We start from the raw sequence: 18,923 nt of genomic DNA, 5'->3' as shown, positions 1-18,923 counted from the left end.
ACACTGAACTGCACATCACTCGACACTTTCAGATTTACACCTTACGACATTTTTATCATTTTTAATGGAGTCTGAGTTTTCAGTTTGATACTTTGATTTCACTTGGACATGCACATGTTTTTTTTTCCAGGTTTCTTTACTCTAGTTCTGAATTTAACTTGCACATGTCCAGAAAGTTACCTATATTCAGGCCTAAAAAATGATGTCCAATTCAGTACCTACTACTGTTCATGGTCATTTTCAGTTTACTGAACATTGATTCCCAGTTCGGTCAGGTAACAGAACCCACTAGGTCAGATCCAACCAAGATCCTACATCTCAAACTAATATTCAGGCCTGATATGCAGCAGCCTGAATTGGCATGGCGAAGTTGAGTTGTCTGCTATCTAAAAATTGTCACTACCACTGACAGGCAGGCTTACATGCAGTATCTTCTATTTTTATACACATAGGTCAAAAGCATTCAGAGCTGTTACTATGCTGTTGCATTCAGTGTTGTTGTTCAGAATTCAGAGACCATTCAGACTGAAATACCAAACAGGATACATTCAGGCCCTGTTTAGTTCCCAAAAATTTTCCTACAGTACCTGTCACATCGAATCTTCAAAAACATGCATGAAGCATTAAATGTAGTTGAAAAAAATAACTAATTACACAGTTCAACTGTAAATGACGAGACAAATCTTTTAAGCCTAATCCGTCCATGATTGGACATTAATTGTCAAATAACAACGAAAGTGCTACAGTATGCAAATCTAAAAATTTTCACGAACTAAACATGCCCTCAGTGTTGTTGTTCAGAATTCAAAAAGTGTGGGCAGTTAATCATGGCACCTGGCGCAAACAGCTAGCAGGTAATGTCCAGCAGTAAGCCATTAGTAATAATAATTAAAAGCTAGTTTATCCATTTGGCCAATTCAGATATCCATCAATAAGCCATTAGTAATAATAATTAGAATCTAGTTTATCCAGAATTCAGAATTCAGCAACATTATTTTATTGCAGATCCAAATATAACATTCAGGTTTTCACAAAGGCAAACTGAACAAGAATCTGAATTCTGATTTTCACACATTAAATATAACATGAATAAATTACATGAGAACTACATAGCACTATATCTTGCCCACATATGATCTACTAGATCATCACAAAGTCGCTCATGTGACATGTCCTCAATTTCTTCGTGTATCTTGAGAAAGTCATTTAGAAGAAGAGGATCACAATGCTCGTAGTCCTTGGGCTTCAACACACGGATACCGTTCGGCTCTTGATGGTAGTTACAATCGTCAGGCTCCTCACGCTCATCTTCAACTATCATCTGCACTTGCGGTTGCCCTGTACATTCCTCACAATGTGTCAGCGGTGGATACAAACTATAATGCATGTTCAAATGGTTTAAATTCTGAAAGGAAACATTTGACATGTACCAACTTTGCTACACGGAGAATCACTTTTCTTGGTCCGGCGGATAGTAACCACTACGTCCCTGAACTGGCTTTGCAACTTATCAATCTTTTTACCACGTTAGCTGTTTTCCTTTGCTGTTTCCAACCTCCATTCTCCAGAATAAAGTTCAAACATAATTTAACCTGCTACGCAGCACAAAAGCATTTTCATAGCGGCGTTTGCAATGTGGTTCCCAGCCCGGTGAACTACAAGTAATTCGCAAAATGACAAATTATGCTTCCATCCGCTTTAGGCAAATCACAGTTCCTCCAATAAACACATCAGGAAAGTAGAAACTACATTCCAGGTGATTCAATGCACAACCAATTCAGAGTGCGCAAATCAAATGCAACACAACGAAGCCAGTGCCATGCAATAGAAATAGAACATGTACATGGCAATCGATTTGTAGAAATGCAAGAAAATAAACCCTTTTCACATGAGGTAGGGGAGAGCATGTGACGGCTGGCGACGACGAGCAGCAGGCGACGCGGCGCTGGGCGGAGGAGGCGGAGGCAGTGCCGTGCCAGCACGTAGCACGAAGGCCGAGGGCGTGCCAGCGCGTAGCATGAAGGCCGAGGGCGGCACGTGGCACGGCGGGCGAGGGCGCTACAGCACACGCAGGGCTGGCGAGGATTCGACGGCGTCTACTAGGGCGGGCGCGCGGCGTCAGGGGCACGCGGGGCGGCGGGCGCGGCGACGGGACGGGAGCACGGGGTGGCGGGTGCGGCGACGGCGGCTCCACGGACAGCTCCGTCGCTGACATTTGTCGATACGCTATGTTCTACAATCTTCTCCATTCAAGCAAACGATAAAACCTTTACATAGTAGTAATTGCCTTTGTCCTCGCGTGTTCCCAGAGATCATCACCTGGCATTTAAAAAAAGATCATTATTGCTGGGTCATAATAGACACATCAAAGAGACAGATTACCATAACAGTCCTTACATACTAAGAAAAAGGCCACCATTCAGTCATCGCAAACATGAACATCCCATCTACCGTGAAGTGCCTCCTTCCTCTGTATATAAAAACAATTCATTGCCAGCTACTGACGCATTTTCATACAAAATAACACTATTGACATTGATAAGAGCATACATTCCTTTCCAAAGTAGTTAGGTGCTGCACTCTATGCAGCTCTAACAAAATGAACAGCTCCAACAAACGCTCAAGGCTTTTCTAGAATACTTTTATTCCCCTTCATAAGTTTGTTGCCTAATTTTTATAAATTGATGAACTATGGAACAAGCATTATAAACTGCTATTGCACTGTTTCCCCTATATATTCTACTTATATCTGTTAAACATACAAACTGCTAGAAAATTTGCAGGTCAACCACGCCATTGAATCTAGTTCAGTAAACACATATCCATCTAAGAGCTTAAAACTTCATACCAGCATATTTTGATTAACACTTTAAACCAGCAAAATTTTCTTAAATCTTCAAACCAGCAGTAGCAAACCTTAAAAACTACTCCTACCCATCTAAGAGATCAAACTTGAGAAGTGCTAGATTGACAATTTGTTTTTGCAGTCACTTTCTTGAGGGATAATGAGCTTCAAAGAATTTATAAACTCTACAAGTATTTATATCAAACCAATTCATTTGCACATTTTGCATCACTACAATTATTATTTTTACATAAAAATCATCATAAAAAAGAAAGAATTAAGCTGCAATTTAAAAAGCATTGCTTATTCCTTATAGATAAAACATAATTTATTTAAACTGTAAAAAACAGCTATTGATATTAACATATTTGATAAGTCTTTATTTCATTTATTGATGTTTAGTAGCAGCTAAAAGCAGACAATGAAGTTAACTTACCTATTCCAGCAAAGACAGGATATGTTCCTACAGAATAGAAACACCTTTGTTAATGAATGGAAATAAATAAATAAGTACACCATTGTTAATTTGAGGAAACAAATAAATATCTGCAAGTAACATTTTCACAAGTGCAACTTCTGCAAATAAATGCTTGGCAAAGTCCTATAGTTGTATCAACCCCAACCATAAACGCAAATGCATAATCTGCAAACTTAAAAAATGCATACCTCTTGGAACCACTTCTATCTCATCAGATACTTTTACTGCAAGCTTTTTAGTGCAATCCAAACCATTGCGTATTTGAAATATAGCAACCTGCAAGTTAAAATAATATATTTATTAATATCAATTATCAATATTTTAGTCTTACGTAGATAAAAGAGAGACGGCTCCATTAAGCTCGTTTTGTGAAGATATTCATCAATCTACTTGGAACACTTAGAAACAGCAGAATTCTCAAAAGTAAAACATCACTTTAGTATATGAATCCTTGTTATTCACAAGCCAGAATACAACAACAACAACAACATAGCCTTTTTTCCCAAGCAAGTTGGGGTAGGCTAGAGATGAAACCCGAAAGAAATAAGTTCAAAGTTCAGGCACATTGATAGCTAGTCTCCAAGCGCTCCTATCCAAAGCTATCTCTTTAGAAATATTCCAATCCTTAAGGTCTCTTTTAACCGACTCATCCCACGTCAGTTTAGGTCTACCTCTACCCCTCTTTACATTATCGACCCGCTCAAGAACCCCATTACACACCGGCGCCTCAGAAGGCCTTCGTTGGACATGTCCAAACCATCTCAGCCGATGCTGGGTAAGTTTCTCCTCAATTGGTGCCACCCCGACCCTATCCCGAATAACTTCGTTCCGAACTCTATCCCTCCTTGTGTGCCCGCAAAACCACCGCAACATCCGCATCTCTGCTACACTCAGTTGCTGGACATGTCGCCTTTTTGTAGGCCAGCATTCAGCACCGTATAACATCGCCGGACGAATTGCTGTCCTATAGAATTTGCCTTTTAGCTTTTGTGGCACCCTCTTATCACAAAGGATACCAGAAGCTTGCCGCCATTTCAACCAGCCAGCTGAAATTCTATGCCTAACATCTTCATCAATGTCGCCATCCTTTTGTAGCACCGATCCTAAATACCGAAAAGTATCCTTCTGGACCACCACTTGCCCATCTAAACTAACGTCTCCCCCCTCATGCCTAGTCGCGCTGAAATCGCACATCATGTACTCGATCTTGGTCCTACTGAGTCTGAACCCTTTCGACTCTAACGTGCGTCTCCACAGCTCTAACTTCCTATTAACCCCTGCCCTACTCTCGTCAACTAGCACCACATCATCAGCAAAGAGCATACACCAAGGGATCTCACCTTGTATATCCCTTGTGACCTCATCCATCACTAAAGCAAATAAATAAGGGCTCTCTACAATATACTATGAAGTATTGAAGTCTAAACCTTTTTTGTTTTCATGCATGTGATTATTGCTTAGTTTACCTTGAAAATATAAATTAATGTTATTCAGGTCTCTCTATGGTCTCCCCATTCAAAAAATGTGTTATACAGATAAACAAATAGGGACAAATTCTGAATGTTTTTAGTTTTTAATCATGCAGATACTCCTACTAGTCTTACAGTTGGATGTTTGAGCCTCTATGTGGCATCCTTGCTCGAAGAAATGTTTTGTAGCAAATAGCAGGTTAAATCACAATTAAAACAAATAACTTGTATTAACTCAACTTACTTCAACTTCCACATTGGAATCTCTCTTGTTTCCTTTGTCCAAATGCTCCTCGGCTATTTTCAATAGGTGGTTCTCCAACTGACAACAGCAACAAGAATTGCAGTGAAACATAATTCCTATCCACCACCAAATAAACATCTTCATCAATATTTACAATTGCTAATATCTTCTCTTTTTGTCCCTTTTATGTCTGCTTTGTTAGTGGCACGTGGTTATTCTTTCTGTTCACTTAAAGGGAACACAATAAATTGTTGCTTCACCAACCTCAACTGTGGTAGAAATATACACTCCATTCCAACATTGAAGGATATCACCAGTCCTGATTCCTTGCCTCTCGGCACTTGATCCTTCAGACACCTGTGGTTCACTTTGGCAATAAATTACATTGATAATGTGCACCAGTAAAAAAAGATTAAAGCAAAGGGACATGTTCAACAGAATTGCAGTAAGAACTTGTACATGTTGAACAATCAAACCCTCATCAATGTTACACTTCCGAGAGATTGCCTCTATCTGAATAGGATCCAGAAATTTGATCGCCGAAAGTTTCATGCCAATATGCAGCCGAGGGATACAACTATACCAAATAAAAAATTATCAGATCTGAGAAGATATAAACATAAGAACATGACTATTAAAAATCCATTTCCATTAAATGAAATTTGCCTAAAATATTTAAGTTAAAAATCAGAACACAACTATTTATAAACAATCCAGTTCCATTAAATAGAATTGAGTTATCACAAGTCATTTAACCATGGACCAACTAGTGTGTCTTCTCCAAAGGGGTATGGCTTGGGAAGACATAAAATGGCTAAGGTTGGGGTGTTGGTGTGGTTTCAGTTAATGGGGAGTTATCTTCTGTACATTTGCTAGAGATAGTAATCATATCCTTAATCCTTTTGTCATAAAGTATACTGACTTTGTGATCTCATATATCACTACAAAAATGTGAACTATGGAATTGAAGCAAATGTTAGGTTTTGAATTAAATATATGCATTTGAGTAACATTATACAATGGTAGAAACAAAAGAGCAGCTTACTTGAATTTCTTCCACATATGTATGCATTTTTGTATAGTTGCAGAAGGAATAAATCCTGTGCGTCGACTATTAACCATCCCCATAACTTCTCCGTTTAAGTCAATAACAGGTCCTCCTAATCCACACTGCAACATATGAATTAAGTTAAAATCATAACCAACAAAAAAATAATATAGCAAGTAATGATGAATTTTACCTCTCTAAGCACACAATTGAGAAACATATAGTGGTGGCGCTCATATTGACTTGAATCGGCATATTGCACGTGGCCATGATCAATATTCAGATATAGATCCTTATCTCTTCCAAGCAAAAAGACTTCCTGCCCAAATTTCAGCTCACTTCTAAAACGTAGTACCTCAGCAGATAAATTCATATCAACCTTGAACAGGGCAAGGTTATAATTCTTGTCATAGTGTAGCAACTCCGCAGCTACCATCGTGTCATCTCTATCCAACAAATGTACACGAACCTGAAAAATGGTTTCAAAATGAAAGGCAACATCTTTTAACAATAGAGCATGTGGGCTGTTCTAACTATCAAATTTACAGAGAGTAAAATCCACTAGCAGTTCTAACTAGTCCTAGTCAAATGGGCCTAGGAGGACTGATCATACATCATTGATCATTGGCCTGGTCACTGAAATTGGACAACTTATAAAAGTAATAAAACACATCACAGATTTCTACAAACAGCTGTTCAGCAGCAGTGAACAAACCAATGTCCATTTACATGAATCCGGCTGCAAGGATGGAGGGAGAGTGACTTGATGAAGAATGCAGAGCTAACCAAACCATTCACCATGGACGAGTTTAGAGGAGGCAATTAAGGACAAGAAAAGTGACTGAGCCCCTGATCCAGATGGTTTTTCAGTGTTGTTTTTCAAAGAGTTATGTCATTTAATCAAATTGGACATATCGGAAATGTTATGCAAAAATGCACAGAGTTGGATTTGGCAAGGCTCAACTATCGGATCACAACCCTGATCCCAAAGCTGAAAGGGCAAATTCATTAAGCAATTCAGGCTAAAGTTTTAACCTTGGGATTGACCAGGGTGGCTAAAAATGTGTGATTAATTTGAGGATATATCACTTTCTCAGGCATGACTGATTTGAGGATGGTGGACATGTGGAACACAAGGAGTGTCTCTGAAAATACAAATTTTCATATGGTGTTTACAATAAGATCCAAAAAGCGGTGAACCTAGTGAGAAGAAACACGGGAGGACAGCAAGAAGTGCAAAGCATGAAGACACATACCATCTCATTTTTAAATGCCCTGTGGCAGTACAGAATCCTTGTTGGGTGTGAGAGATATGGAGGATCCTAAGCCAAGCAGGGAGGAAGTGCAACCAAGAGCTGATTTTTGTGCTAGCTGGAGTTGCTTGGGCTTTACGAAAAACGAGAAATAACTGGACATTTTCAAACATTCTAATTTCTCCACCAAAGGTAACATCTTATAAATCTTCTGGCTACTAGCAATGAACAAAGCTTAGGAGGCCAGTAGACACGTTAAGGAGGAGTTGATGGCCAAGCTTCAAGTGGGCCTGCTTCATCTGATATCGTGCGCTAAAGGGTGGGGAGATACATGCTATGTATGGTGGGAGTAAATGATAGATTCGTTAACTGGGCCAAAAGGTATTATGAGGGTCTTTGTTGGATGGTTTGAAAGTTATATGAACACTTTGTGGGACAAGTTTTGAAGGATAAACAAACAGTATTTGTGGGACGGAGGGAGTAGAGATTAAATGCAATACACTAGGTAGTGAACTCACCTCAGCTTCAGGAATATATTCACCTGCACCCATCCACTCATCCGCGGAGGGAGACTTTGGGCAGATTAGGAGCGCAGACGTCAACAGAGTACCGACTTTACTCTCATTATCCCAATCAAATAAAAAACCGGTGGCTCGTGTCATCAGTTTGCCATCTACAAATACATATGCTGATTAAAAAAACAGAAATTACAGCAAAACTCAATAACCTACCATCCGCAAATGCATCTGCTGTTTTAAAATAAAGAAGAAAGTGCAAAATTGAAAATTCTAGCTAGTGGGAGACTGGGAGTGTTCACATACCAACATATGACGATAGCCCCATAACAACTTTAGCTGCTTTTAGCACTGTCTTTGTTGCAGAGTCGCGGGTAGACAACAATTCTTGATTTACCAAGCAAGATACAGATACATGTTGATGAAGCGTAACTAGCTTCAATTGACGAGCTGCAAATATGGACATGGTACATAAAAAACAAATATAAAAATAGAAGTCCTCAATGAACATGGCAATTACACACAAAACATTAAACCATATATATGTATGCGCGTATGTATATCCAAATAAAAGGCACCAATTACACTGCCATTGGCCTCACACCTTCACTTATAAATGAAGCGTGTTTCATTGATTTAAGAGTAAATTTTACCTTGTCTGGAATACTCATCCCTATCCCGGTACACTCAAAAAGAATTTTCAGCATCCAAAACTCGGTTTACCGTACGGCTGTACCAAACCTGGTCCAGCCCATGACCCAATTATGTGGCATGCCACCATGGCTTTAGCATGAATTTATCATCATTTGCATCATGTGAGATGTGTCATTGTAGGGGGTAAAACACGTGGAAAGCCCCCTGAGATTTCCTCACCCTCATTTGGGCTTCCCGACTCCTCTCTTTGCTGACTGGGAGGCAACACGTCAGCGACAAGGAAAGCAATCTAGCTGGGGGTTGTTTTGTTCTTTGATCATAAGTGGCATGAAGAAGCAGTAGTTGCATCTGAACGTTAGTGGTCGGATAATGCAGACTTCTCAGACGCTGAAAACAATGTAGAGTGTGTTGATGATGATCTTTTCAAGGATAATGTGAATAGGAATGTCACAGCACATGGTGTAGCAAAGAAGAGCAAGGAGATAATTTGTGTCACTTTTCATACTATTCTTGCTTTCTGAACGTGCAGGGTCTTCCCACAGTGAGAGCATCAGTTTTATGTCAGGCACCTCTACCAAAATTTCCAGGAACATTTCAAAGGTGAGAACCAAGAATCGGCTATGGGCATGTCCCCTGTTAAAGAGTGGAATACCAATAGAGACCTTGTGGGGACAGCGGACTGGACTCGTAATAATGGGACTGCACTGGGGTGAGTTAAGTACCACTTGTGAAATTTATTCTGATCTAATATGTCATCACGGTAACTACTCACCAATAATATTAGAGAAAGAACTAAAGGACAAGTATTTATTCACCAATAAAATTATAGAACGAACTAAAGGACAAAAAAAAAATCACCTCTTTTCTCATGGTACTTAAATTTCATCTCCTCATAAGCATCCACAAGACTATGTTTTATCTTGATGAACGGTTCGAAGACCTTCCGGCCGGAGGCATCTTCCCCTTTGACGGTGCGGCAGAGCAAGGGCCAACGGATGGGGGAGCTGACAGCAGACGAAGCCCCGGAGGAATCATGCTCCGCGAGATCTGAACCCGAGACCGCCGCCCTAGCTCCTTCCTGGTCCTGTTTATGATCTTTGCGCTTTTTCCTCTTGGCCCGCTGCGACGGCGGCGGTGACTCCGTCCACGTGAGCGGTGTGGGGGTGCGCTGCCGCCGCCGACTCTTCCTCGCCGATCGGGACCCCGACCCCTCTCCCCTCTCCCGTTGCGGACTTGTCGGCGCCATCTGAGAGTGGGGTTAGGGTTCGATTGGCCTTGCCGACCTCACGATTCGGGGAACGCGGGATCACGCTGGTGTTCCGCCTCCGTCGTGATATCAGCGAGGCCGATGGGGATCGGAGGATGCGGTCGCGGATCGCTGCTTGCCACGGATGAGGTGGAGGCGCGGGAGGAAGAAGGTGAAGACAGCGGCGAGGGCGCGGGAGACGGGGGAACCAGGAGCGCGTCGGGAGGAGGATGTCGGGGGCGTTCACCGGCTGCAGGGTGATCACGAGCACGCACCGCGGACGCCGGCGGCGGGGTGGAGCGCTCCAGCACGGCGGCGGATCTGGGGGCGCGGATTTGGGAGGAAGAAGTGGGATCAGGGTTCGCTTTACCTTTACCGGCGGTAAAGCAAATCCCGCCGTTTAGCGGTATCGCTAAACCGACCGGTAAACCACTAATTACTGAATGAATTTTTTGAAAAATTTAAATTTTGGCGAAATTTTTTTAAAATTTACCGCCGGTAGTGTTACCGCCAAGTAGCGGTAACGGTAAAAATCACCGGTAATCGACGATTTACCGCCGGTAAGGTGAACACTCAGTGGGATCTGGGAGAGGGATCGGGAAGGCTCGTGGTTGCGTCCGCAGGGAGCAAGACGGAGATGGGTGCACGAGTAAGAATGGACTCAGTCTATAGATATCAGAGACAGGTGACTTAAGCGCGGCTCCCTAATTTGGGCACCGTAGGGAGAGCATACGTACGGTCGATCTCCCGACCGTTATATTTTTTTCATTTTTGAGTAGTTTTTTGTCGTTTTCTGATTAAAAAATCAGAAAAAAATTCACAAAAAAATTTTGAAGGGCGAGAAAGTCAGAAAAAAATCAAAAGAAAAAAATTTGGAGGCATAAAAATTTTTTCAAGAAAAATTTTGGAGAGAGAAAAAAATTGAAAGAGAAAGATTTACAAAATAAAAAATTGAGAAAAAAATTGAAAGAGAAAGATTTACAAAAAAATAGAAAAAAAAGTTTGTAAAAAAACTTTTTTCATACAGAAAAAATAAAAAGAAAAAAAGGAAAAATAAATAAATAATGTCGGCTCCGGCCGGCGGCGAGCGCCGTCGCTCCCCGTCGTGCCGCCCAGCTTCCTGGCCGGCGGCGAGTGCGCCGCTGCGCCTTCTCGCCGTCCCGCCCACCGCCGCTTCACCTCGTTGCGGGCCCGCCGCCGCCCGCTCCGTCCCGAGGCTGGCTCGCCGCCGCTCCGCCCCGAGGCGGGCCCGCCGCCGGGCCGCCTCCATCCCGCCGCCACCATGGAGAGAGCAGCGCGGTGCGGAAGGAAAGGGAAAAAAGGGAAGGGGGAAGGGAAGTGAGCGCGCCGTGCCAGGAACCGCCTCCGCCAACTGCTGCCCGCCGTCGCCGCTCGGAGTGGGGAAGAGGAAGAGGGGATCGGAAAGAGGGAGGGGCGGAGTCAGCGGGATTGGATCGAGAGGGGAGGGGAGGGGAAAGGTGAAGGGGAAAGGAGCACGTGGGAGTGCGGGAGGGGAGGGGTGCGGGAGGATCCAGAAGGTGAGAGTGTGTGGTGGGTCCCATCATGTGGGATATGTTGGAGAGATCGACCGCTGGAGACGGAAGAAACGGTCGACCGCAGATTCAGCTTCGCGCCCTAATTTACGGTCGCCCGGCCGATTCAATCCGTCCGATCAATCTCCGACAACAGGTACTTTCCCTTTTCGGTATATGTGAGGATGACAAAACTTTCTCTTTCTGGTATATGTGAAGATGACAAATTAATTACGTTTCCCTTTCCGGGTTCCGCGTTTTGTAGTCTGTGACACCCCAGCCCAAGGGTTTAATAGGATTGATAGAATACTCATATCAACAAATTGCAACTTCTTTTCCGGAAGCCGATCTCGAAAGAACTCCAAAGTTAAGCGTGCTTGGCTTGGAACAATTTCGGGATGGGTGACCGACCGGGAACTTCTTTCCGGGTGCGCACGAGTGAGGACAAAGTGCGCAGAAAAGACATGTGTTAATATGTGAGGGTAGTCTATGTCCTAGAAAACTGCTAGATGTAAGCGGACCCGGCCTCGGGGAGGCGGGACGTTACAGTCTTGAGCGGCGATTCCGCCATGTGCAGGTTCAATTTTTCAGAAGCTATTTTTTCTCGGGAAGTGGGAAACTTGGGTGTAAAAATTGGGGGTGGAGAGTGAAATTAAAACTAACTTTTAACAAATGAAAATTTCCGGTGGTGCGTGAAAAAGAAAAAATATGAAAAAAATAATTTCTTTTCTTAAAATTCATTACCAGACAAAGTTTTTAGAATTGTGTTTTGAAAAAAGTTTTTGTTAAGGAATTTATAGATAAACAAACTTTACAAATTTAATAAGTATACAAAATATAAATAAATAGCTTTTTGAATTACGAGAACAAAAAAAAATTTGGAGAAAATTTTTGAAGAATAAAAATTTATTGATAAGTAAAGTTTAAAAAGTTTGATGCGTAAAATAAAATTCACACAGTAATAAAGTTTAATTTTACCGGCATTGGTAAAAAAAATTTAAGAAAACTTTTTTGGTAGTAGTTAATAAAAAATTCACAGAAAAATACAGGTGGAGGATCAAAACAAAAAACATGAAAATATGCACTAACACACAGTATGCAAAAACTCTGGCAAATATAGTATAGTAACATTGAAAAAGAAATATATCAGAATACATGTTGTGGTTTTAATAACTAGTATCTGTATTTCTTCTGCTAATCCTTACTACTATTTTTACCAATGCCTGCAAAGAAAAAGGAAAAAAGGCTATGGGTCAAGATGAAGAAAAAATTATGAAAAATTGGTATAAAAACAGTAGTAAAAATTGAGAACATAAAATGTTTTTGATGGTTAACATTAGTAGTCACCTTTTCCTTTTGCTTGGTCAAACATTCAACAGTTCTGCAACAAGCACACACACTGATAACATAGATGGTGCGTCAGTGCCCCCGCACAGGCAATTCATCAATCATTTGACAGGCGAACCAGAAACTTACTTGGATCCACCAATGGCAGCCTTGCACATCTCCCCCTACCAACAACACAGAGATCAGGAACACATTCAGCATGGGAGAATAAAAGAGACAACAAAGTGGAAGGCTCATGAAAATCGCAAGTGTGTTGTGCAGCCATCACCGTAGGATCCGCCGCCATGCTCCGACCACTGCTCGTAGTAAGCGGCCCCGCTCGCATCGCGTCGTTCCATCGCGGTCGAAGCTTGCCTCATCTGCCACCGCTTTCGTGAGATCCACGCCATCCCCAGCCCCGTCTCCGTTTCCAGCACTGGAGCGTGTTGAAGGTCGAGCCCGAGCCGCCTCCAAATGAAGCACAATTGACTTGATATATAAAAACAGTGGGCAAACTCCCTAACACAGATTTCAGAAAGCTCATATCATTTATCAAAAGTAAACATATCAAGTCATTTGCAGACTGACTAAGATGACTTTGCATAACTGAAAAAATGTATTCGGGATAAGAAAATGGAATTGACAATCGCATAAAGTTAGGCCAGATCATATATCTCTAATCGGTCATTGCTGAACTCCTGCATATACTGAGGTGTTTGTACTTAAAGCAGCTTGCGCAAGCTCATTCAAAATAAATTGCACAAGCAAAAGTGTTCCTAAAGCATATATCCCATCTATTCGCTACAAACTTAAAAACACATACAATTCTATAAGCCAAAGAACCTATTCTAAACTACCTTGAGACCATCACCTGCAGCATGCCATGATAACCCAGTTTGCCAACCAGCACCCCTTCCAATCAAGGAATCCAAAGGAACAGTCGCAGCACATCACCAAGAAACATATATAGCAGGAAACTGAACCTACTTTTGAATGTGTTGCAAGTTAAATATACATATTTTCATGATAAACTTATGTATAAAAAATAATTTAAATTTTAGCAGAATAAACTTTATATAAAAAACAATGTAGGCAAACTTTTTGAGATGATTTGTTTACGAAAATGGTTTGTAGAGAATTTATATTTTTAACAGACAAGTTTTTGCATATAAAAAACAATGTAGGCAAACTTTCACATAATTTTTTTGGAAGATTTTTAACAGACAATTTTTTGCATAAATTTTTTATGAAAATTTTTCTGGAGAACTTTTATAAATTTTTTACTTTGCTTAGTATGAAAAACTTCTTTCTCAGAAAAACTTAGTTATCAAAACTTATACAACAAACTTATCAAGTTAAACTTTCTGAAGTTAAGTAAAAATGTTGAACCTAAAGTTTATTCAAAAAAAATGTGTAACAAAATTTTCAAACAAATATTTGTACAAACTATTATAGGTAACTTATATAGAAGACTTTTCTAAATAAATTTTTCGTATATAACTTCCCTAGTAACTTTCTTATAAAACAATCATCTATAAAACTTTGTGAAAAAACTTTGCAAAGAAAAGTTTTGTATAATATTTGTTCCTGGGAAACTTATCTAGAAAACTTGGACTAAAATTACTCCACAAAATTCTTTACGCAGAAATTTTTCTAACAACTTTTGAAAGAAATCTTTGTAAAAGAATTTCCTGGAAGAACTTTGATAAATAACTTACCACTTTTATTTTTTATAGAAATCTTCTTGACGAATGTTAATAAAAAAAAGTTACGAGCACAACTTCTGTAAAGATTTGTTAGTAGTAAATTAGGAACTATAGAACTTTTAAAAAAATTACAAAAGAGTTTTCACCAAACTTTGATGAATAACTTACTAACATAAACTTTCTTTATTATTTTTAAGGGAAAACTTGTGTTACCAACTATAGCAACTTCACACTTCACATAAAAGTTAGTCCGGAAGTTTTGCAAAATAAAAGTTATATCCTATATCTAAAATAAAAGTTATTCAAAAATATGTTAATACCTTAAAGAAAAATGCTAAATGGTAATCCATAAGATAACGGAAGAAGATGCAATTAAAGAAACATGATGCGCTTGTTCAGCATGGTTGAGGCATACCTTAACGGTGAGGCAACATCTGCAGAGGTAAAAGAAAAAAAAAAGGTTAGGACTGTGGTAATGGGCAGACTGAAAGCATATAGAATATCATCATTTTTTCCCAGTATACATCACAATCGTATAGCATTAATAAACATAGCTGAAACTTTGGAGGTCAGTTGATGAAAAACCAGTTTTTAGTTTGAATTTTTGCTACTTAAGTCACGTTTAATTGAAAGTAAGGGGAAAAAATTATCCCACCAGTCAGTGATAAATTTTCATAGGTGATATCAATGAGTTATTGAACATGCAAGATAACAGCACTGTATGATCCATGCGGCTATATTCATAACAGATAAATCTGAATAAAAATCATTGCCAGGCAATCATTTAAGAAATAAAGACCAGTTAAATTGAAGGAAGGCCCTTACTCGATGAAGTTATCATATTCAATTGCTCTGCTCTTGCCCCTAGTCTTGTCAAATTTAGACACAAGCAGGTCTAGCACAGTTGGAGAGACAGAGTATCCCAGACTAAGAAAGAGCATCATGCAGTTCTGATGAGTCAATCTTACCACTCCGATCACGGCCAAACCTTTCAAATATTGACTGAACAATAGAGCGAAACATTAGTACCAGTGCTAAGCATGACTGGTTTGCTTGCAAGTAAGAGAAAAAGGAATATTAAGTTGCAGATCATCTTACTCTCCAATTCTGAAGACTGTAAAACACAGAAGTAAATTCCTTGGGCCCTGAAAGGTTGAAAAAAAAAGTTTGCACATGAATACCTAAAAACAGAGAAGGTATAAGATTTAAAAAGGGAAATCATGACTCTAATATTTCGCACTAGTTGAGCAAAAGGACCAAGAAACACAACTTAGCAAGTTAGTTTTCAACTTGTATCGAATGTGTACCAAATGGAATTGAATCTAAAGCATTGAGCAAGCATGAATGTTCATATGGCACAAAATTACCATTACCAGACTACATGCATTACAGGAAAAAAGAGAAGATACAGAGTGACATGCCCAGTAGAACCACTTCATTGTTCGAAAAGTACCATGGTTGCTAACAGAAATTTCCCAGCAGGCCTGGTAGAAAACGTCTATTTCCCTATTCCCGAAGTCAACTACGTTGGGCAGAGTGATGGGCAAATCCGACGGCATTCACGCGCTGTGCTGCGTGCGACGCAACACCTTAACCACAGCATCGCTGACCAGCAAGAGGAACACGAAGCTGCCCACGACGCACTCGAGGCGAACTAGTCTCAAGGAACATGGCAGGACCGAGAAGGAGGGGAGGAGCGTGATGGGCCTTACCGATCTTCCGGAGCCCGCTGCCGCCACCGCCGCTCGAGGAGCTCAGCCCCAGGGGAGCCCGCCGCCGCCGTCGCCGCTCGCGGAGGTCAACCCCGGGGAGCCCGCCGCAGCACAACTGATTCGCCATCATGGAGCCCGGCCCCATGGACCTTCAGCAGCTACATCGTCGCCGCGCCGTGCCTCTCCCACCGTCGGCGCGCCGCGCAGCGCCTCCCCGCCGCCGGTCTTCCGCGCCGCTCGCGCAGGGGGGCGGAGCTCCCACGACCGGATCCGGATCTGAGAGACAAAGAAAACGGAAACGGGATTTGGGAAAGGGAAAGGAAGCGCTGGGCCGGAGGGAGGGGTATTCACGTGGGTGTGGGCTCCACCACGTGGGTCAGCGCATCGACCGTGAGTTCGCCTGCGGACGGGCGATCGTAAAACCAGCATTGGGGACTTAAGCAGCGGTGGATGAAGCCGCCGCTCGAATGAACAAGCCAAAATTGGATGCTGGACACTGGAAAAAGTTGGTTTTTGCCTTTAAGCCACCAAAAAAAATGTCTTTGCCACGACAAATTACAATTCAGCGGCAATTAGGTGTGGGACACTGTGCCCAGTATTATACTCAATTTTAATCAGCAGTCACACGAAATGACCATTGTGCCCTTGCCTCTCTATCTCCTTTCATCCCGGGTCCAAATCGCATCAGACTCGCGAGCTCCAGCCTCGCTAGCTCCCGCTGCACAGATGCGCACATACCTCGTCGTAGAACTCGGGCGGCATCCCCTCCAGCTCGGCCTCCTCGGCAGCCACAGCCTCCTTGGTCTTCTCCACAGCTGCAGCAGACGAGGTGGCCATTAGTCACCAACCAAGCAGGCCCCGACGCGAGCCAAGTACAGAAGTGCAAGCACCAAACGAACCTGAGATGGGGAAGAGGGGCCTTGCGGGGTGGAGAGGCCGCGCCGACGACACCCTTCGAACCATATGCTCCTTCGTGGCCTGCTGTCTCGCCGCCGTCTTCGCTTGCTGCCGCCACGCGACAAGGCGGCTGTGGGCTGTGGCGGAGCTGCGCCTCGAGGTCCCGCTCGGACATCGCCTCCTCGTTCGGGGTCGGAGAGGATCAGACCGCGCCATGGCTGGCTGCCGACAGCGCGGGCTCCCTCGTGCAGCGCAGCAAGGGCGACCACGACCGGAGCGGCGCGCGCATGGCTGAGATCTCATCGTGTGGGCACCTTAACATGAGCAGGTCCACGCCCAGCTCTCATCGTGCGGGCACACCAGCAAGTTCACTGACACCTCGTTGTCGCTGCTTTTCGTCGAGCACATCCCTTGACCCCAGACGGTGAGGACAGCTAGTTGATGGACGCGCCCAACGGCTCGGCGCCGAGGTCCTTGCTGTCTAGTCGAGGCCCCCTCCCCGGGCACAGGGAAGCATGCCGGCGTCGCGGACCGACGAGACGCGGCCACCTCGGGCAAGACTAACGCGTGGACTAGCAGGCAGTGGCGTCGCGCCGGTCGACGGCGCGGCCCCCGAGCCTGCCTTCTTCTCCGGCGTGGTGGCGCGGTGGCGATGATGAAAAACAGCACGAACGGGCGCGGCAACGGGCGGAACACGGGTGGCCAAGGATGAAAGGAGACAGAGGCAAGGGCACAATGGTCATTTCGTGTGGCTGTTGATTAAAAATGAGTATAATACTGAGTGCAGTGTCCCACGCCTAATTACCACTGAATTGTAGTGTGTTGTGGCAAAGACACTTTTTTTAATGGCTTAGGGCAAAAGCCACCTTTTTTCAGTGTCCAGCAGCCAATTTTACTAATGAACAAAGTTATGGCAGGCTGTATAGTACTCTTTCCGTTTCGAATCGTAGGTCGTTTTGGTAAATTTATATGTATAATTTTTGCTAGGCATCTAGATAAACACTATGTCTAGATACATAATAAAAATTATATATCTAAATTTGTCAAAACGACTTACAATTTGAAACAGAGGGAGTAGTCTTTACCTATATATATTTATTTTCTACTTAATATTTTCTTTTTATATATGTATCTTTCATTTGGTCCTCAATGGTATTTTCTTTTAGATGCCATGCCATCTTCCCAGCGTATTATGCATGAGAGATTTCAGAATTTGGGTCCTAATACGCGCGCCTCACTAGATTTGGGACTCAATTCGCATGCCTTTCGGAAATTGACACCGTTGCTGAGAATTGTTCTATTTCATGTGTTTCTTCCCATTTTCTCTTTTCACTCACTTTTCTTTTTCTTTTTCTTTTTCCAGAACAGCTGAGTGACCAAAATACCCCTACCTTTATCCTCATCTGGGATTCACAATCTCTCGTTCTTGTCGAGCTTCGCCTCCGTCTCGCGCTCGCGACGCAGGGCGGTGCTACCGCCGCCGACCCCGCTCCCACCCCACCCCTGGCGATGCCTGCCCCCGCCCCGGCAAGGAGCGGCGGCGCCACCCTACCCTAACTCCGGCGACCAGCTGGAAGGCGCCATCCGCATCCACGGGGCCACGTTGGAGGTCTTTGTGGTGGCCCTGGGCAGACGCCCGTGCGGCGAATGTGATGGGTCTCGGCGTGGCGGCCTAGGCCTGGTGCGGGTGGGGGCCAAGGCGGCGGCGGGCATCGCGGGGTCTGCGGCGGCCGGTCGCCGGCGGTAGCACCGCCCTGTGTCGCGAGCGCGAGATGGAGGCAAAGCGCGACGAGAACGAGAGAGAGGATAACAGTAGGATATATTGGGCACTTCAGCTGCTCTGGAAAAAGAAAAAGAAAAATGAGTGAAAAGAGAAAAAATAAGAAGAAACACCTGAAATAGAATAATTCGTAACAACGGTGTCAAATTCCGAAAGACACGCGAATTGATTCCCAAATCATGTGAGACATGGGTATTGCGACCCAAATTCTGAAATCT

At 42.9% G+C, this 18,923-nt stretch overlaps 1 protein-coding gene across 11 annotated transcripts; it reads right to left on the bottom strand.

Moving 5' to 3' along the window:
* Positions 1 to 981: 981 nt before the first annotated feature.
* Positions 982 to 10,163, bottom strand: LOC120657669 (serine protease HTRA3-like). 11 transcript variants are annotated; one of them, XR_005668257.1, is made up of 13 exons: positions 9,365 to 10,163; positions 8,159 to 8,302; positions 7,856 to 8,010; positions 6,278 to 6,553; positions 6,082 to 6,206; positions 5,496 to 5,613; positions 5,301 to 5,393; positions 5,037 to 5,114; positions 3,512 to 3,599; positions 3,282 to 3,308; positions 2,398 to 2,470; positions 1,431 to 2,319; positions 982 to 1,338 (listed from the first exon to the last, which is right to left on the bottom strand). XR_005668257.1 is itself a non-coding variant. In XM_039936073.1 (12 exons), exons 1-11 carry the CDS (start codon positions 9,750 to 9,752, stop codon positions 2,448 to 2,450), a joined length of 1,530 nt encoding a protein of 509 aa, XP_039792007.1. In that variant the 5' UTR covers positions 9,753 to 10,121; the 3' UTR covers positions 1,055 to 2,319; positions 2,402 to 2,447. The 11 variants fall into 11 exon arrangements, 3 of the variants coding, with proteins under 3 accessions (XP_039792007.1, XP_039792005.1, XP_039792006.1); XR_005668258.1 differs by having other exon boundaries at positions 1,055 to 1,338; positions 1,435 to 2,319; XR_005668259.1 differs by having other exon boundaries at positions 1,055 to 1,338; positions 1,435 to 2,319; positions 2,402 to 2,470; positions 9,365 to 10,135.
* Positions 10,164 to 18,923: the final 8,760 nt, after the last annotated feature.

Source organism: Panicum virgatum, chromosome 1N (genome assembly GCF_016808335.1).
Source record: "Panicum virgatum strain AP13 chromosome 1N, P.virgatum_v5, whole genome shotgun sequence".
Lineage (NCBI taxonomy): Eukaryota > Viridiplantae > Streptophyta > Magnoliopsida > Poales > Poaceae > Panicum > Panicum virgatum.
This window is presented reverse-complemented; position numbering and strand designations above follow the sequence as displayed.